Source organism: Schistocerca piceifrons, chromosome 9 (assembly GCF_021461385.2).
Source record: "Schistocerca piceifrons isolate TAMUIC-IGC-003096 chromosome 9, iqSchPice1.1, whole genome shotgun sequence".
NCBI classification, from domain to species: domain Eukaryota; kingdom Metazoa; phylum Arthropoda; class Insecta; order Orthoptera; family Acrididae; genus Schistocerca; species Schistocerca piceifrons.
In genome coordinates this window covers 227,717,056-227,738,318 of record NC_060146.1, presented here as the reverse complement: position 1 = coordinate 227,738,318, position 21,263 = coordinate 227,717,056, and the positions used below count along the sequence as shown (strand labels likewise).

At 45.6% G+C, this 21,263-nt stretch overlaps 1 protein-coding gene across 4 annotated transcripts in view; it reads left to right on the top strand.

Moving 5' to 3' along the window:
- The window catches only part of LOC124716923 (ubiquitin carboxyl-terminal hydrolase calypso), a 186,368-nt gene extending 165,549 nt beyond the window's left edge, over nt 1–20,819 (top strand). For 2 of the 4 annotated variants that reach the window (XM_047243497.1, XM_047243496.1), the window contains one exon: nt 19,864–20,819. In XM_047243497.1, the coding sequence (XP_047099453.1) occupies nt 19,864–20,111 (248 nt within the window). In that variant the 3' untranslated portion in view covers nt 20,112–20,819. The remainder of the gene's footprint in view (nt 1–19,863) is intronic. The other 2 variants (XM_047243499.1, XM_047243498.1) reach the window with 1 other exon arrangement.
- The last annotated feature ends 444 nt before the right edge of the window (nt 20,820–21,263 follow it).

Sequence of the window (21,263 nt, the reverse complement as noted above, 5' to 3'; positions counted from 1 at the left end):
CGACTGCCAGATGGCCGTCCTGTCATAGACAGCTCGTTGCGGTCGTTCTCAATTAAAATTCCACACAGCGGCTGCAGGTACATTGGTAGATGATGTGGCTGCTTTCTCAGGTAGCCTACTGATGATGAGGTAGGAGATGCCTGTAGCACTGGAGCAGATGGTAGTGGGAGGATGTGCGGGACAGGTCCGACATCTAAGACTATCACAGGGGTATAAGGCATGGGGCGAGGGATCGGGAGCAGGGTTGGAATAGGGATATTGCTTAGGTCAGCTGGGTGAATACTGTAGTGGTAGGGGTGGGAACGGTAATGGTGAGGATCTTTCTCATTTGAGGCCACCGAGAGAGGTAGTCGAAACTGTGGCAGAGAAAGTGATTCACTGGCTTTGGTCAAAGATTGTACCGAGTCGTGAGAGGGCACTCCTTTGTGGCCAGTCAGTGTGTAAGTGGGGGTCAGTAGGTGACCCGATAATCGAGACACAAAAGACCTGTTTCAGTCTTCGAAGGCCTCGGGTGCCAGCTGTCAAAATGAACTCGTCATCAGTGATCTGTAGGTTTCGTGTGGTCAGAAGCACCGAGCAACAACATCTGCGAGTCGAAGGTCGACATCGAGTGAGGTGACTCGTCGGGCCAAGGAGGAATGGGTGAAGTGTACGGGGGAGAAACTGTCGAGGTTTTAGAGTAAGGTGGGGGCTGTGAAGATATCGTCGGTTAATGTTGACTAGGTGAGAGATTTGGGAGGAGTTTTTCTAGGAAGGGTTCCTCTATATGGCCCACAAATATGTGGGCATAGAAAGGTGTTGTGCATGTGTCTGCAGCCATACTGCAGATTGGTCCGTAGGCGACGCCTTCAAAGGATAATTAATTGTGGCTAAAGGTGTGTTGTTGGTCATAGTGACAAGAAAATGAGTGTGTGGCAGCAGTGTCATGGACATCTATCCTTCCTTCCTCCCGTCTGTGTGTGTGTGTGTGTGTGTGTGTGTGTGTGTGTGTGTGTGTGTGTGTGTGTGTTAGATACAGAAAGGTAGAAAGGTAACTGTTTTTCCCAAAAGTAGCCACAGAAGAGTAATTTTATCATGTGCATGCTTTTAAGAGCTTTGTGAGATTGCGTTTTTCCTCATGTGTGGAAAAGTCATTGGAGTGAAGTAAACTGAATTCTTCCCTCATTTTCTTCTGTGTTATCACCGTAAGAGACAGAAGTCTGAAACAATTTCTAGTGGCTCTGAAGTGAAGGAGAAATGCATTTTGATAATAATCAGATGGTTGTGAACAATTCCATCATCTTAAAATTCATTTGTAACTGTCTTATATGAATTTGTCAAAGGTTACTTTACAACCCAATCCCAAAAGCAGATCTGACGTTGAACCCTGCCTTAAAAACACTCCCAACCATGATTCCAGCTTGACTCACCACCACTACCTCAGAACCATCCCTTACAAACCTTCCAAGAATTCCTCACATCAAGCATTGCTTCACAATCTTTCCTCAGGTCCTTACAACATGACCCTAACCTGTCCTCAACAGAACTGCACACTCTGCATTCCCTAAAGGCTGATGACTCCATCATTATCCTCCCAGCAGACAAAGGAACTACCACTGTGGTACTTGCCCGAAAGGAGTATGACAATGAAGGTATATGCCAGCTGTCTGAAACCTCTGCTTACAGCATCTGTCATCAGTATCCCATCCCTGTGATTCAAACTGACCTGCAGTCCTTCCTTAAAACCTATAGGCCCACCACATGGACTTACACCTAAGATCCACAAATCCTGACCATCCTGTAACAGCTGTTTTCAAAGCTCTCACTGAAAGTATATCTGACTTAGTTGATCAACACCTGCAACCTGTAGTACAAAGAATTCCCTCCTATATTAAAGATACAACCATTTCCTTGATCATCTGAAATCTGTGCCCGTCCCACTTCCCACCACACACCTTGTACTTGTCACCACTGACGCCATTCTCCAAATTAAATTTCACACAGTCCTATTCTGAATCCCCTGCCACTTTACTTGATGTTGATCTCATCCTCACTGAACACCAGCCACACATTTCTGTCCACATCAAACCTAGTAACAAACAACAGTGCTTGCATTTTAACAGTTGCCATCCTTTCCGTGTCAAACTTTCCCTCCCATACAGCCTCGGCATTCGAGGCAAATGTATTCATTCGGATGCAGACTCTTTACAGCAATACACCGTCACTCTCACTTCAGCCTTCACTGGACGTACTTGTCACAACAGACCAGTTCAAAAACAGATTTCCTGGGCAATCACATCCAATCCTTGTACTGCTGATCCCTCTAAGAAACAACTTCGGAACACACCACTTGTGACCCAGTAATATCCTGGTCTCGAATGTATCAGTCAGGCCACCCCAAAATCGTGTCCTGAAATGAAATCTATTTTGTTTGAGATTTTGTCTACCACACCCAGAAAAGCTTTTCGTCGCCCTCCCAATCTCCGCAGTATCCTTGTCAGACCCTATGCTCCTTCTGCACCCATCTCCCTATACTATGGCTCCTACTTCTGTGACCATCCCCACTGCAAGACTTGCTCTATGCACCCTCCTACCACCACCTATTCCAGCCCTGTAACTGGCAAAACATATACTATCAAAGGGCACCTGTAGAATGACATATGTCGTGTACCGGCTGTTGCCTAAACACTGTTTGGCCTTTTACTTCGGTGTGCCTACCTCTCAGTTATTAGACAGGATGAATGGGCACAGGCAGAGGGAGTATACGAGCAACACACAATATGCTGTACAACATGACAATCGTGACCACGGCACCTGTTTCACCACACGCGCCATCTGGATTCTCCCCCAGACACCAGTTTCTCAGAACTCCACAGGTAGCAACTAGCGCTACAACATATCCTCGGTTCTCACCTCCCACACGGCCTTAATTTACGTTAATTCCTTCCGTCTCAGCATTTATTCACAGTAGCTACTCCTTTCTTCTCTCTTTTTCAGTTTTCTGCATCATTCATTTTCTGACTTGCCTATTTTCCGCAATCCCCCGACCTGCCTCCGTTACGTGCAATGCACTTAGCTTTCCACTCTTATTAACTCGTACATGATGTTTTAGTAGTAATCTCTCGTTTTGAATATTACCCTGTCTTCCACCTTTAAGCTATCTGATTTTCAAATCTCGACCAGTGCAGCCCCGACAATCAGTCTTTCCTTCTCGTCCAATCCGACAAGTCTCCCGTGACCCAGGGTTCTGGGTGACTTTTCTGAAATGTACCCCTTTCCCTAAACCTCTCCAGTCCTTTCCCTTCACCCCTCTTCCTTCCCCTTCAACTCTTCTGCCAGGAGGAGGAGCCACTGGCTCCAAACAAAGCTCGTGTAAGTTAAATCCTTTTGTGCGCGTGTTCCCTTACCGTCGCTTGGTGAGTAGATTTTTTATCTATCCATTTATATTATGTAATCAATAATATTATTTTTGTTGTTGTACTTGTTCGTGTGTTTGACAAGGAGAGTGGTGAGTTTGATTTTTTTCAAATCACCTGTACGGTGACGTAGGTTAGGGTTCCACTCATCACACAATGGTCGACCTTCGTTTACTAGTAATCACTGAAAGAGCGCTTCAGAATTTCACGTGATTGTCTATAACCTTAAATATAGTACCAATACATGGACTTGAGGGGTATGGGGTCGGTTATGGCGTATTCCTCACATTTGGAAGGTTGTGGGTTCCAATTTCCTCAGGTGCTTAAAAAAATTATTTATTTTCTAATCTTTACCAAAATCATTTTGATCATTATTTTTATTCAATTTATTGGTTGAAATGTTATTTTCATTTTCCAATCATTATTCACATCATTTTAATCATAATACGAACTTTTTGATTTGCTCTAATTTTTTCTTGCTTTCATTCTTCTTTCATTTGGAATATTTTTTCATGTGCTTTTTAATTATTAATTTGTATTAAACTTCAGTTTAATTTCTTCTGTTGTAAAATCGTATATTTTTGTCTATGTTTTTGCATTCATTATTTTTATTCCCCATTTCACTTGAATTTCGTGTTACTTACAACCCCCTTCTTTCATTTAAATCTTTATCTGCATTATTTTGTCCATAGTACCACAAGAACTCGTGTTTCAAATGTTTGCATGACGATTATCATCCACAAAAATATAACTGTTGCAACAAAAAATACATTTTTGACACCATTGCACAGTCAGTATAAATACATTATTTCGTATTTCGTTTTTAATTGACAGATCAGCATTTTCTAATGGCTAAATATTATGATAGGTAAACAAAAGTAATTGATTCTACACGGAGAAAGAGTGAAACAAAGAAAAAAGTAAGAGCAAATATGGAAGTTAAAAGTTAAAACGACATGCCCAGTTCTGTCTGTGCGAACTTGCCGGATGCTACGAAACACTTACGTATTTTTAAGAAACAGCCTTTCATCTTTACTCAATAAAGGACTGAATTTCTTTTCATTATATGCCATAGCTACTGTGCTGCATCAAATTAAGTAAAACATTGCACAAAATTTTAAAGATTTTTGCAGATGTAAAAATGCATTGTGTAAACTTTGTGTATGGCTGATTTTAGTGCATGCATTCCAATGAATGAAATTTAGATAAAATATAAAAATTTTATTTAAAATTGAGAGCAGAAGGATATCTGATGTCATTCTCGAGTTGTGGGGGTTTATATCCGAAGGACGGTTGTGACACACACTTTCACATCGCAAATGGTGTGGTCGTAACTATCATCGTGTCACACAAATGATTCGAGATATAGACCCTTCATTAGGCTGTTACAGTCCAACAACTTAGATGTCACTAAGGCTGTCTGCATTTTGACCAGAAAATGACCACGATGTACTGTTGTGAATGGACTTCTAACGATCAGTATTCAGGGGCCAGCAGCCAACTTGTCACATCCTTACTGTAACTATTCTCCTGGGGGCTCATAACACACTAATTAATGTAGGTTACCAGTCTACCTATACTAATAAACCATTGCGTCTGTCTGTCTGATTACGATAATCTCCAAAAGTACTAGACAAATTGTTGTGGGGTTTTTTTTTTGCAGGTAACTCGAGTGTAGCTCAGGTCAACATATAGGCTTTATTTCATCAAAATCCTGTCCAGGAGGCTGACAGCTGTTTTGTAAGTTCATGTGTGACACACACAGGGTCACGAGCTATTGTGGCGGTTTTTTTGCTTCCGGGCTTCGTTACCTTCCCTGTCTGGTTTTTTGGTATTCTGTTTTTGTTCCTCTTGCTTCTTCTCGCACCTTTGTTTTTTGTCATTTTTGGTCCCCTTTTGGGGTTTGATCTCCCCTTCTAAATTTTCTCTCGTTAGTATGAGCTAGCTTGGGAAGAACACCTTACTAGCATCTTCGGTGTGTGGCCATATGCCCCTTCCTACTTTTCCTCAACACCGGTGTCCTTTAACCCTAGAGAGCCAGCACAGTAGTCAATCTGTGTTGTGGGGTCATTACATACCTTCTCGGTTGAGCCCCCTGACAACAAAGGGATCACTCTTCTGATACCTGGACTCCTACCTCCCCTGCAAACCTAGGAGTGGTCGTTCGTCATTCTGGAGCGTCGGAACTCTTGGCGACAGCTGGATCTTTTAATACTTCTTCTTATGACTGTGGCCTTCCTTTCTGTGGCTACACTCTGGGAGGAGGGCAAGGCTTGCTTACTTGGGGTGACACCCATCCCCTGCTACCGGGACTGACAGGGACACTTTCACTGCCGCTAAGCCTCTATTTTTCGTGGACAAGTTTGGCGAAGTGGACTCTCTGAGTGAGGTGCAGTCTGTTTTGCTGTTGTTCGTAACTCTTGCTGCAGCCCTCCCAAAATGCAGCCCTTCATTCCTGTAAGCATCTCGGTGACATCCCGGTATCCGATCACTCCTCACTAGTTCCCGAATACGGTTCAAGGAGTCGTCTTTCATAGGGATTTCGTCCTTCAAACTGACGAGGAATCACGTGCCGATCTAGAACGACATTGTGTTCATTCTGCTCTGCATGTTCAGGAAGGCCGTAAGGACAATCACATTTATAACGATGCCTTTATTCTGGCAGTTGAATGGGGGATACTATACCGGAGAAGGTCAAGGCTACATGCTACTGTTGTGAATGAGACCGTACATCCTGTCACACGTGAGGTGTTTTCGGTGTCTACATTTCAGGCACACGTCTTCCCACTGTACTACGAACCCTCCTTATAGGGGATGTGGATACCCACTCCGAGAGGGGAGCACCGGTGTTCCACCGCCTGTGTGTGTTAATCGTCACTCTCTACTCTCACTGGATTGCCCTGTTTATAAGAAAGAAAAGAAGATACAGAGTACAAGTCCCTCGATCACTGAGGCTCGTCAGAAATACGACTGTCATCTCCTTGCATCTGTGACATACTGTGACTGTTACTTCCTTTTCCCAGCCTCTCTCCTCCTTATTTCAGTCCTGCCCCTGCTCTCCTCTCTCCCTGCTCTTCTGAGCCCACACCTTCCCCACTGTGTGCCACTCCCCCTACACGGCTGGAGGAGTGTCTGCCTTCTTTGACACCTGCCGGTAATGGGGCCCCTTCCTCTGGCATCTCCCAGACTGGAGGCCTGCTGCCAGGACTCCTCGACCTATGAAAGAGGAGAGGAGGAGGGGGGGGGGGGGGGGGGGAGGAGGAGGAGGAGGAGGAGGAGAAGAAGAAGAAGAAACAACATAAGTCCCAATACAAGTCCTCTCCATTGTCTCCGGAGATGCTGTCTTCAGGCTTGTAACCTGTGTCAGACCTCTTGTTTATGGATGTCATCCTGTCCTTATTGGTGATGGATGGTGACCTGGCAACGTGACCGGCTTTGGCCCATTTGGATCCCCGCTCTGTGTTTATCCGTAGGAATTGTAACAGATACTACCATTATCTTCTGGAATTACAATCCCTTATTTCTTTTTACTTCACAGCTTGTGCCATTCTCCGGGAACCTCATTTCAGTGGTGCTCACTCACCAGACCTTCACGGGTTCTGTGCTTCCTCTTGGAACCGGCAGCCAGCCCTTTGAGAGCTTCCAGTGGCCTTTCCGCAGTGGTCCGTATGGGCATTGTTAGTATATCGATCCCATTTCCTGTCTCGAGAGTTTGGAGGCCTGGGAGAATTGCATTCCACAGGACTCCATATTAAGTGTCCCTATTTTTCTCATCATGAACGGAATCGTGGCATCTGTTGGACCGTTGGTCACCCGTGCTCTGCGCGTGGACGATTTATGTATCTGGGCTAGTTCTCATTCAGTGGTCTCTGTGGAGTGATAACTCCAGGGTGCCACGCATCGCACTTCCGCATGGACACTTTCACACGGTTTTCAATTCTCTCCCCCTAAACCACGGGTTGTGCGTTTCTGTTGCCGTACTACGGTCTGTCCCGATATGGAGCTCTACTTCGACGGCCTTTGCCTGACTGTGGTCCCCCTGTTCCATTTCTTGAGTCTTCTTTCAGACAACAAGCTTACCGTATTTACTCGAATCTGAGCCGCACTTTTTTTCCGGTTTATGTAATCCAAAAAATCGCCTGCGGCTTAGAATCGAGTGCAAAGTAAGTGGAAGTTCTGAAAAATGTTGGTAGGTGCCACCACAAGTAACTTCTGCCGTCGAATATATGTAGCGCTTTGCAGGCACAAAGATAAATACTGGCTCCAAAACCTCTGCGTCATTTAAAAAAAAAAAAGGGGGGGGGGAGGTGTGGAAGTCGAGCTTTTTATCTCCGCCCCGAGTTTCAACCACTGCATTTTCGTACATTATCCAACGAAGTAAATACAAATTCCGTATTGTTCATCTTCAAATGTAGCAGCAATTCAATCTACTATGACAATCGGACTGGCAAGACTGTTCGGGATGTTTGTCAATATGGCCAACTCTACGTTCTGAATTTTTTCATACCTGTGAAAAGAGATGGTTGCTAATAGGAACTTTTATGAATTATGAATCACATGCAGTATTCTCTTCACCACAAGAATAATACGAATATAAACATTTTGCCATGTATTCTTTCGTGTTTGCTGCTATCTCATTTAAATCCTGTCTGCCTAATAAACTACGAAACTAGAGTGAGACAACAGCAAACGCGGAAGAATATACATATCGTGTCATGTTTATATTCATATTATTCTTATGCTAAATAGTGATACAGTCAGAAATGAAGCACGGCAATTGACTAGATTTTTAAATTTAAGATGACTCTAATTTCTGTTCAGAATGTCATGTACTGAAGAGGCATCTGCAAAGATTTTCAAATGGAGAAAATTTTTCGCTAAACTCACGTTCAGAACATCGTCTATCATATGCAGTCTATTATTTGGTTCTTGTTGATCATTATCAAAGAAAGCAGCAGTGTAAGTAACAACAAAAAGCAGTCTCTTGCGATTGTTTCGCTTATGAGACAATTCCTCTCTTCTTTAATTTATTTTTTAATTGTAAGCGGCGGTAGCGCACACAAAGCAAGCCATGCCGTGGGCGGCGACAGGCCATAAACACTCATTATCAGAATGCGACAAACAGTGCACGACACAGTACAGTAATGCATTTTCAGCTTAGAGTGACGTAAACACCTATAACAAAGAGAACGGCACTTATCAGATCAAAGAAAAACAAGCAATTAATTCAAATCGGATGAAGCACGTGAAAAAGGAAGAGTACCTGTGTATAAATACGGACAGAGCACCTGATGCATAGCAGTGGCTACCTGGTAAAGCTTAACTGCTAAGTTTACGACTCGAACCAAACTACTGCAGCTGTATCGTCATTCATTATACCTAAATTGTGTCTCATATTACAATGGACCAACTTTGTTTCGATTTGGAGGTGCGGCCTAAAACTTTTCTTTCTCCTCGAATTTCGAGTCTCAAATTTCAGATGCGGCTTAGATTCGGGAAAATATTTTTTCCTCGATTTCGAGTCTCATTTTTCTGGTGCGGCTTAGATTCGAGTGCAGCTTTGATTCGAGTAAATACGGTACTGGGTTGCCACGTATCCACTTACTGAAGACTGGCTATTTCTGTAAACTCAGTGTCCTTCGCTTCCTTGCCCACACCTCTCGGGATGCGGATTGTTCGACTCTTCTCCGCTTTCATTGGGCCTCAGTTGTCGTGTCTGGACTGTGATCGTCAAGTTTATGGCTCAGCCGCCCTGTCCACACTGACCCGAGACCATCATCGTGGTAGCCATTTGCCCACTTGTGCCTTTTGCACTGTTCTGTGAACAATCTTCTTGTCGGCACTGGGTTTCCTATGCCATTGGTATTTGCTCTTTCCTTCCAGCTTGTTCGGTTGACTTTGTTTGGGTGCCTGGCCACATAGGTATCCCAGGTGATGAACTCACTGATCATCCGGCTGGGGGGGAGGGGGGGAGGCGTGCAGCCATTTACCTCCAGTTCTACGTGACCCCTCCAGGGGCGCATTTGCAACTTTACGTCAAATCCATTTTTGCTCATTTGCTGGACGATTCCTGAAGGACCGCCCAATGTGTAATAAACTTCGTGCAATCGAGGGGACCCCATACGATGCATTTTTCCCCGCAACTTTCTAGGTGAGCATCTACCGTTCTCTGCCATTTTCGTATCGGCTGTACCAGGTTGACCCACAGTTTTTTCACACTGTAATGAGGCCCCCTGCTTCTGATTGCACAACTGCCCCTCATGGTGATCCATAGTTTTTTGGACTGCCCCTACCTTTTGGCCCCTCGCATTAAACGTGCCCTTCCACCTTTCTTGTCCCGGGTGTCGGCGGATGACCCTCGCTTGATTACATCCGTCCTTATTTTTCTATACCAAAGCTGTCCTCCCATGTTTAAGTACCTGAATTTCCTGCCACAATTGGAGTAGTCCCTCAGTTTATATTGATGCTGGTTTGGGAGGCATTCGGCTTTGCCTCCACACCAGCCAGGTTTTCCCTACCAATTTGTTTTGTCTAATCCTATGTGATGTTTTGTTTCCCTTTTCTAGTGTTTTCTTCCCCCGGGTTTTGTCCCCATAGTGTCACAATTGTCGTACTGTGTGGGGATCGGGGTGGTCAGCAGCGGTGGTGGTGCCCAGTCGTGCGTAATGCCCTTGCTTCATACCTGCTCTTAACCTGTGTCACCTCCCCCCTCCCCCTCCCGTTCTTTGCACTTCCTGTTGCCCCAGCATACCTTTTGCCTCTTTGTTTGCCTGTTTTCCTTTCCAGTTGACTGGACTGTGTTGTTCCTCCCTTAATTTCTGTTACCTTACATTGTGGGACCGATGACCTCGCTGTTTGTCTACCCCACCCCAACTGACCAGCCAGCCAACCAACCATTTCATCAAAATGGGAACACAAAGAACAAAGATACTTTATTTTAAAGTATCACTTAAAATTGTCAGCTTAGTAGTTTGGGTGTTTATCGTAACAGCTCAGTATACCAAACAATCACTAGATAGCAGAGTTAGTTTCTTTTTTTAACTCAGGAAAGATGTTTTTTTGGAAGTTTATGTCAGTGACAGAATTAAGTGCCGCAATCTAATCTTGACGAATAAAACTGGCATTGAATTTATTGAGCTAATATATACAGATTTACTGATTTCACTTTATGTATTAAAATCTTAACGACGTTGCTTTTCTTGTTTCAGTAGGTTTTGTTTATATTCTTTGGCAGGAAAACGAAGTAACTAAGTCTGCTTTGTTGTTTGGGTGCCTGCTATTTGATATTTTGGTTCAGTTTTGCTTACGAATGAAAATGCATAGGAAATGGTTGTCTGTCTGAATACACCAGAAGGACTGAAAGGCAGAAGACTGTGCGGTCTCGAGACTCCGGTGAAAAATCACAAAGTGAGACTTGCTGCAGCTTGAGAAAGTCGAGCTTTAGCTTGCCCTTTCCAAATTACTTCAGAAAGTCAGGCGCAGTGTTAACGTCGCTCGAGAGTGTCACACACTATCTCACTCCTCAGAACCCTTCACTCACAGAGTCTTTAAAGTTATTTCTGTGCAATGTAACATCTTAGAAACAGAAATTTTGGTGGGAAGAGGCACAGGCAAGGGAAGTTTTATGCACTGAATCCCAGTTTTTGCTAACTATTTACTGTTTCGCTTATGGAATGCTGTGACCGTAAACAAAGTGCAAAGCTAGAGTTGTGTTTTGTGGGCTGGGTCTTAGTGTCAGATGCTTTTCTCACGGCTAGCTCTATGTGGCTCTCTTCCATGTTAGTGAAGCAGAGGACTTCTTTCTTAATGTTGCCAAACGTACTAGTGCTTCAGGTGTTGCATACAGCTTAGCTTTATAAGTCAAAAATAAATTCCACTTGTACGAAGCCTCTGGGGCCACTGTAAACAAATATCTGAACAACGCCTGGTTTCTCAGCTTGTTAATAACAAGATCAGTCCATACATGGCCCGAGGTGCCGTCCCACAGTGTTAATATTGGCTCTTCAGCAGAAATGTTTGATGAGCACAAAATTAACTCATTTGTAAAGTAGTCGCATGTTTAAAGCTATCTTATATATGCGAGTTCAATTCTTTAAAGAATGGGAGTTGACTGGTATGTTATTGACTGAAATGGAGCGTCTGTTTTCTGAAACCTTTGTTCTGTAGGTTTCCTCATCTTATGATATTCTGTGGTGGGTCTACACACGTATTTAACCCCCCTCCCCCATTCCCTGTTTGTTCTTATAACATTCCAATTTTGTTTCAATTTGCATTAGTGATGTCTTTGGTAGTCAGTGCCACATCACCTGCAAAGGTGTGTCAGTCGAGTTGAACTCTCCGAGTTTACATCCTAGTGTCCTAGGTGGTGTGTCATTGCATCCACTTATAGTCACCCACTTTCATACTCCTCTGCCTATTTCCAATTGTTAGTTCAGTTCATACATAAATTTTACAGTCAATTTCGTCTCTGTTTCCTTCATTGTCTTCTGATATGATCAAAATCTGGCTAGTATTATGAAATATTCTCATAATTGATTGCTTTATACTAAAAATATCTGCCAACAAAAGTATTAAAACATGGACAAATCCCTGCACATTTGTCACATACGTGTTACCTGTTTACGTGTCCCTCGAGGACAGCAGTGTGGTACTGACACTGCTTGTAATCATATCTTTGTATAACCTTACAGATAAATTATTGGTACCATACCTTCTTTATCTTACTAAAAATAAAAAATAAACTTTGTTATCTGCTGTTAATGTATCATCTTATTTTATAAATAGCTTTAATAGTATAATACAATAATAGTTCATAATAAATCTTTCAGTTTATCCTGTTTAAATAAAATGTACATTGACAACTTTTGTTCACATCGTTCGTGCCTCTGCTGAGGTCTGTATAAAAGTATTTGTTGTAACTGTCATATGTATCAGTGGCTCTGGATGAGGGACTACTTCAGTGAGTCGCACATTGAGGACTCCTTGAGTTCTGTTGAAGAATACCCAAAATTTCTTTTGTTACACCTAACCTTCTGATCGCATCAATCTCTAAAGCACTCTCACGGTCCTGAAAGTGTTCCTACTTAAAAGTATTATTAATTTTAGTGTCTTAACTATATTTGATTTTTACCACTTCTTTAGCATTCTCCACAACACACAGACAAATTCTTGTTGATTTGAAGTGGATTGTGTGTATCTCAACAAACAGAAAATTATTAACACCTAACTGCATTACATTTCTTTCACCGCAATATGTATTGCATCTTTTCGTAGCAAGGTATTTTCAGTAGTCTACTGATAAGCAGGTATTACATGATGATCTGCTGCGAACGGTACTGGTCTGGCACGACAGCCATCTAGCGGTAGAATTGGTGAATCTGCGAAAAGTAGCACCCACATTATCCGTGCACCAGGAAAGAGAGCAGATCTAAACAGCTGTCAATCTGAGCACGTGCACTAGGCAGCGATAATGCACGCATGCGCAGAAGGGGCTACTGCAATGTTTTTTGCTTGTTATTTGTTTGGTGGCTAGTAGCACATTTTGTATTGGGGGTTTACTGTGGTTTTTTTCCCAGTAAGTAGGTTTTCACGAATGCAGAGAAAACCACTTTTTTGCCAGTAGACTCTCTTGTACTAGCTGTTTGTGAAAGCATTATTTCTATTGATTACTTCGTATTCTAGAAATGAAATGGAGCGAAGAGGATTTAAGCATCTTAATTCAGGCATATGTCGAGGAAAGGTGTACGTGTGACTCGGCTGTATCACGTCGGTCGGAGAAGGGACCAAACTAAGCGCCCATCAGTCCCTCTGACCTTAGATTAACTAAAACTGATAAAATCCCAAATTAGGAGCGGGAACTACAATGTCCATAAAATGATAAACTAATGACAGGAAGGAAGGAAAAGGGCGGAAGAAGAGGTGAGGGAAAGAAAGTGACTAATGACGGGGGGTGGGAAGGAAGCAGCACAGGAGACGAGAGAGACGCTCGAGACATAACAGACCCCGTAAGGAAAGGAGTGGGAAGGCAGAGGGCCGGGGTGAACCACCGAGCCCAGTTGAAGCCGATCCAGTCGGGGCGAAGGGGGGAGCAAGAGGGCCTGCCATCCCCTCAAATAAAGCGATAAAAACCCCCATCACGAATAAAACGTAAAGTGAGATCCGCCGCTGAGGCATTGTCAGCTAACACCAGCGGTAGCGAGACTGGAAAGCTAAAAGTCTGTCGCAGGGTGTCTAAGTTGGATCAGTCCAATAAGATGTGAGCCACAGTCAACATCACTTCACGACGACAGAGAGGGGGGTCCTCACGACGGAGGAGACAACCGTGATTCAAAAAAGTATGGCCAATGTGGAGCTGGCATAGGACAACAGAGGCCTTATGAGAGGCCCGTAAGGAGGACCGCCACGGAGTTGTAGAATCCCTAATTGCCCTCAGATTGTTTGGCAAAGAAAGAGTAATCCATTCTGCATCCCAAAAGTCCAAAACGTGACGACGAAATGCCGAGCAAAGGTCTATTTCCGGAATGCCGGGAGGTGGCCCGGTAGTAATTAATTTAGCCAGGCGATCGGCAAGTTCATTGCCAGGAATCCCGACACGGCCTGGGGTCCGAATGAAAAATACCGAGCATCCACGTCGAGCGAGGAAACGGAGGGAGTCCCGGATAGCGATGAGCGACAGGTGGCGAAGGAAGCACTGGCCGATAGTGTGCAAACCGCTCAATGAGTCACTGCAGATAGTGAAGGATAGCCCCGAGAGGGGGCGGATACGGTCCAGTACGCGCAAGATGGCTACCAATTCTGCAGTAAAAACACTACAGCCATCTGGCAAGGAACTAGGTTCTGTGCGTCGCGCATAGGTGTAAGCAAAACCAGTGTGGCCAGCAACCGTGGAGCCATCAGTATCGATCACTTCTGAACCCCGAAAAGAACTGAGGAGACAGGGGAACTGGTGGCAAAGAGCCATCGCAGGGACAGAATCCTTCGAATCGGCGGCCTGGAGATGCACCACGGAGGGGTACGTGCATCAGCGGACTTGAAAGGCGGTAAAGGCAATTGCCGGAGCTCAGAAAAGAGCGACTGAATGCAGAGAGCCACGGTAAGCCCACATTGTGGCCTCCGCTGCGGCAGGGTGATCTCCGTGGCTGGATAAAGGGAACCACAATTAGGTTGCTTTGGGGTGCAGCGTAAATAAGATATCAGCTATTGCTGGCACAAAACTCACAGTGGTGGTATCCCGCCTCTGCGAGAAGGCTAAGTACGGGGCTAGTCCGGAAGGCACCAGTCGCAAGTCGGACCCCACAGTAGTGGATGGGGTCTAGTATATGTAGTGTGAAGGCGACACAGAACCGTAGACAGGACTTCCCGTAGTCTAAATGAGACTGGACCGACGCTTGATACGATCGCAGGAGAACAGAGCGGTCTGCATCCCAGGAGGTATTGCACAGACACCTAAGAACATTGAAATGTGACCAGCACGTCCTCTTCAGCTGGCGAAGATGAGGGAGGAATGTCGACCGGACATCAAAGACCGGACCCGAGAAGCAAAGGGTGTCCACCACCTTGAGGGGCTGGCCATCGAGGAACAGTTCCCGATGGGGATGGTCTGTACGGCTACAGTGGAAATGCGTGACCCGCCAAAAACTGAAAGCCGTGGGAGAGAGCTCACGAGTGTGCCCGACTGATTGCTCCCTGTACAGGGCATTCTGCATTGCCCGTTACGGAGGAGGCGAGGTAGACGCAAAAATCGTCAGCATACAAACGAGGGGACACTGTCGCTCCGACAGCTGTCACCAGACCATTAATGGCTATGAGAAACAGAGGGATGCTCAGCATGAAACCCTGTGGAACCCCATTTTCTTGCCGATGGGGAGAGCTGTTGGAGGAGCCGACTTGGACCTGAAAAGAGCAACAAGAAAGGAAGTTACGCATAAAAATGGACAGAGTGCCACAGAGACCCCATTCGTGAAGAGATGTGAGGATGTGGTAGTGCCAGGTGGTGTCATAGGCTTTATGCACATCGAGGAGGTGTTGCCGACTCCAGGTGGACCGAGTTATCCACCATAGAGCGGCCACAGCGAAAACCACTTTGAGTTGATGACAAAAGGTCGTGGGATTCGAGGATCCAAAACAGGCGCCAACTCACCTTGCATTCGAGGAGCTTACAGAGGGTGTTAGTAAGGCTAGTTGGACAGTAGCTATCCAGCTGAAGAGGCAACTTGCTTTGACACCAGAACAACAATGCTTTCCTGCCACTGGGTAGGAAAGACTCCCTCATTCCACAGACGGTTGAAGAGGGTCAGTATACGACGGTGGCCATCCAGTGATAAGTGTTGGAGCATTTGGTTATTATCCGATGTGGTCCAGGAGCCGTGTCAGGACAAATGGCGAGGGCGCTGGCAAATTCGCATTCGTATATGGCTCCGAGCAGTGAGAAACAAAAGACAAAGGCAGTCTTTCAGGACAAGGAACGTGGGCGGATACTGAGCTGACGCCGAAGCTTGAGCAAAGTGTTGAGCAAAATTTTCTGCTACAAAGTCCGGATTGGTAACAACATCGTGCACAGAAATTCCTGTAACCCCGGCGGGAGGACGGTGGCCAAAAATTCGCCTTAGTTTCACCCAGACTTATGAAGTGGGGGTGTGGGATCCAATGGCAGCTACATATCGTTCCCAGCAAATCCGTTTCTGAAATTTGATTAGGTAGAGGGCCCGGGCGCAGAGTCGTTCAAAGACCAGTAGAAGGGTGTCGCTTGAAGTGTCGAAGAGCACGGCGGCGGTCTTTTATGGCTGCAGCAATTTTCGGAGTCCACCGAGGGACCATCTTCCAGTGGGGGAAACCTGAAGAAGAAGGGATTGCTGAAACAGCTGCTGAAAGGATGGCGGCAGTCAAAGTCAGAGTAGATTCATCAACACTGTTGTGTGGCAATACAGGGGGGGATGGGAGCAGAGGAGAAGGCTCCCTAATCAGCCTTAGATATGGCCCACCTGGGAGGGTGACGGAGCGGGAGACACTGAAGGAAGGTCAAAACTGTCGGGTAATGTCGCTGTCACATAAGTCACCGTTGACACCCACTGAATGGAGGGAAGAAGACCGGGACTGCAGATGGAGAGGTCAGCGGTTGAGAAAGTGCCGTGCGCCACCTTACATGTGTGGGAGTGTCTGTGTTTAGTAAACAGAGGTCAAGCCCTGCCAGAATCAACTGTCCTGCCCAGGGCGGTAGTCGTATGACTACCCCAAAGAGGGTTGTGGGCATTAAAGTCGCCTAATAACAGGAAGGGAGAAGGGAGTCGTTGAAGGAGGGTGGTGAGGGCAAGGGATGTGGGTGGCCTGTCAGGTGGGAGGTAGAGATTACAGATTGTTATCAGAGTGGCCAGATGGACCCTGACAGCAATTGCTTCCAGAGAGGTAAGGAGGGGAACCCACTTACTAACAATGTCCTTGCGGACCAAGGTGCAAACACCACCAGAAGCCTGCAAAGGGCCAATTCGGTTCTGACAGGCAGAGTAGAAGGAAAGAAGGGGCTGCAACTCTGGAAGGTGACGTGAATGTCTATTACAATTCCACTGGAGGATTTTCAAGCTGGAGTCCGAAGTGGAAGCGAGTGTACCGGAGTCAGTCACAACACCGAGTCACTACCCGTCACCGATGAGGATGGGATAATATCCATATAGGTTGGGTCAGACTCTGTTGGTTCATTGTAGGAGGGGAACACTGCACCTCAGGGGGTACCAGAGGGGCCTTGCCCTCGTTCCTGCTTCTTCTCTCGGGAAGGAAGAGAAGGGCAGACTTCAACGAGGGCAGGCACGGAATTACCCTGGGCAGTCTCGGCGTCCACCGGCCGCAGATCACACTGCCGATGTGGATCAGTTGACCTTCGCGGGAGGGGGGGGGGGGGGGGGGTGCCGGCCACCGAAGGAGGGGGAGGAGGAGGCCGAAGGCATGGGGTGAAGGGGGTGGGGCTGGGAAGAAGAGGGTGGTGGGAGGAGGCTAAGGTTTTGTACTCTTGAATCCTCCTTTCTTTCACAAAAACCGGGCATGTAACGGAGCGTGGAGAATGCTATCCATTACAATTTACACACATTGGCAGGGAAGCACAGGCACTCCCCTCATGGATGGGGCGCCCACAGTCACCACAGAGGGGATCGGTGTTGCAGCAGGAAGACACGTGTCCAAACCGTAAGCATTTAAAGCACCTCATCGGTGGTGGAATATAAGGTTTTACATCACACCGATACACCATTACCTTGACCTTCTCTGGGAGGACATATCCCTCCTCAAAGGTCAGGATAAAGGCGCCCGTAACGATGCGATTGTTTGGAGGGCCTTGCTGCACACGGCATATGAAACGAATCCCTCGCCCTCGAGGTTAGCACGGAGCTCAGTGTGCAGAAGAAGATCTCGGTGGAAAATAATGCCCTGTACTGAGTTCAAAAATTGGTGAGGCGTGACGGAGACTGAGACATCACCGAGATGCTCACAAGTACGCAGGGCGTCAGATTGGGCAGCAGAAGATGTCTCGATAAGCAAAGCACCGGACCGCATTTTACTCGTCGATTCAACTTCGACATACCTATCTTCAATTGTCTCCACCAAAAACAAAAAAACAAAGGCTCGGTTGTGGCAAAACTACCGCCATCCGTCCGGTACAAACCTGTTACTGAGGGAAAGGTTTCAACCCGAGCCGGCGAGCTTGACCCTCCTCCCAGGGGGCGGCCAGGGAAGGGAAGGCCGAAGGATCAGAAGGAGTGTCACGTCTGCTACGGGGGAGAGGGGGGGAGAGGGAGGGGGGGAGGGGAGGGGAGACTGGAATAGCTTGGGGCCCCGTGCGTGCCACAAATGTACCAACAGAAGGAATGTTGGCCCCCTGGGGTGGGGGGGGGGGGGTGGGGGGGGGGGGGAGGAATGATACGTCGGCAATCATTTCCTTCTGAGTAATATGCATATAACGCCACACAGTGATTTTCTATTTGTATCATAATGCCTTAGCTTATGAAAGTTCATGTTTGTTTTGATTGCATCTCTTGTTTATTTCAGCATGCCAGAAAACAGAAACTAGCAGTGATAGGTGACAAAGTCCGTGCAGTTTTGTCCAGTGCGATAGACGAGGACTGAAAAACTCTGAGTAGCACTTATATACCGTATATTCAAAACTTAAAAAAATAACACAAGTACCACCTTTAAGTATTAGTCCTTTCAAGTACTGCAAATTGCAGTGCATACATTCACAACAACTTCTGAAATGATAGGCTGTGCTATTCTGTGGCTAAAAGCCAGACTCTTAAAAGATTCCCCATTCGCCAGGAAACGCAATGTTACAACCAGCCTGCAACATAACAGGGTGTTTACCGGTATTTCATCAGTGATCTAAGCCGGTATGATCACAAAACATATAAACATATGATTTAATTCTTAGTTTCAAGAATGTGACATAGCCTCTCTCATTACTGTGTCACACTTGCTAAATCTGTCTTCTACCATAAATAGCAGCTTCTCGAAACAGGCCATATCCGTCCTCACGAAGTCCTGAAATTCCTGCGGATCTTCGGGCCTCAGTTGTTTCGTAAGCAGTGAATATAATCCCCTACCATCATTCCTTCTTTTCAGCCAGGGTTGAACTCGACAACATCTGGCTTTTCGTTTTCGTTGTCTCGGCGCTGTCGCACCCTAATAACATGATTTACCACCACTACCAGAGCAATACCTCCAAAAACAAGTGGTTCCTCTGTGTGCAAACTGGTGTATAAATGTAAATTTATATATACTTTACACCTGTGTAACCATGTGTCGTAATATAAAACTAAATGTTGATTCTGTAATTCAGAACAGTAGTAACCTAATAAGAGAATAACAATCGCTTCATAAATAATCATAAAAACAATTTCTTATTAAATAGGAACCTCAAGCTCACATAAATATTTTGAACAAATGACATTCCAATATGTCACACGACGCCCTTTGTGTTTCGCAATGTAGAACGAACTTTACAAGATATCAGACAGTTCTGTTTGCATTTCGCGCATTATTGTCATCTACTGCACATGCGTGCCAGGTATATCCCGTGTAGATGGCGTAATAGGTGTACGTGAACCAGTACGTAGTTACAGATACACCTGTTTGGGGCACTGGTGCATAGGTGTACTGATTAGGCACATCGTGTAATAGGGGCTTTAGATGACAGCGTGTAGGCCTACATTGTACCGGTGCTTCTCTTTCGTTGCTGTCTCTGTCTCCCATTTCCACAGCGGGTGGTAACTGAAAAGCTTTCAGCCTACAGGCAGGTTTGCTCTAATAGGTTTCATATCTTTTCACTACGTGAATGATAACGGGGACATTGTGTCCTACGTAATTTATGATATACGAGAACATAAAAATACACCACTAGCTACTCCACATGCTTTAACAACTGGAACCGTACGTTGACGAACGGAATTGGCTCTGTGGTCTAACTGTCCTCTCTGCACATTCGTTTCAGGCCGCCCAAGAAGGTGGAGGCGACCACACCACCGACACCACCAGCTGCACGGCCATCGCCAACTCGCCGCCGACGGGGGCGCGCCAAGTACCGCCGGCGCAAGTGAGTGGCGGGTGGCGGCAGGATCGGGCTCGCACCTGGAGGCAGCGAGTGGGCGACCCGCAGCTCATCAGAGTCACTACTCCGGTGCTGATGCTCTACTCGAGAGGCGTTCCGTGGGAGTGTTCTGCGGGACGCCTCCTACGTGACCGCCCACATTGTCGTGCCTGTCTGTCGACTCTGCCTCGTGCAATTCGATAAATCTGTATAGGCACATAATGTAAAATTAAGTTTGTTGTTTTGTGTCATTTGTATCAATTTTCTTGATGTACGGCTGACCTTAATGCTTTATTTTGTACTAGTTTACTTTAAATTTGTGGAAGACTGTGTATTTATTTGAGCATCTATAAGTGGTCTGTAGTTAATTTCTGTGAGAATGCACCAGTTGGTGACAGTTTGCAGTAGCGTGTATCTTATATGATTATCGAATTCTCACATTTCCAAAATGTGCCCCTTTAATGATATATACTTTTGTTGTAAGTGACAGAATATGGGGAAGAGCGACTGAAGTGAAATAAAGGAGGGGGAAGGGAGGCAATATTTGCAGGCATACTCGAGCATTTGGCATCACTAACTGCATTGATATCAGTCATTAACTATCGTTGCCAGAGTGTACTGGTGGTTTGGGTTTTGTCAGTGACTTCATTAGTTTTTTAAAAGTTGAGATCTCATTTTTGAGTAACTAACAGTTTTGTGTGGCGTCTCTGTGCAGTCCTGCATTCCAGCTTCACATATCAATTTAGCTACCCTATTTAGTCCACTGTGAAATTATTGTTGCCACAGAATTGACAGTTATTTGTGAACTTGGAACAACCAGAAATGGAATGCCAGATGTCTGGCCAATCCTCCCCCCCCCCCCCCCCCAATCTATCTGAATGTGGGTCCCGCGTCCCACATGTGCCCTTAACTCATGGTTGTACCTGGCAGATGCTGCCAGCATAAAAAGTTCTCACATTTGTCAGTGGTAGCTGTGTAGCAACGTGAAAGATAAAGATGTATACGAACATGTATTGGTATGACTGTACAGAGACTTACCCTGTGCCCAACCCAGACAGTACTCACATAGTAACTACAAGTTTCTGGTAAGTAGCCAACTGAGAGTTACTCTGTTAGTAAATTAAGCTCTATAGTCATTACCTCCTAAGCTTACACCACCATTTTAAATGTTGTATTATCGTCAGTTTCATTACTTTGCATTCTGTAATAAATGCTGTAGTTGTGCCCACTCAGACAATAGCAAAATTACATGTATGTTTATAAACTGACTTTAGTCTAATAACAACAGGAAATAGGGCATTTGT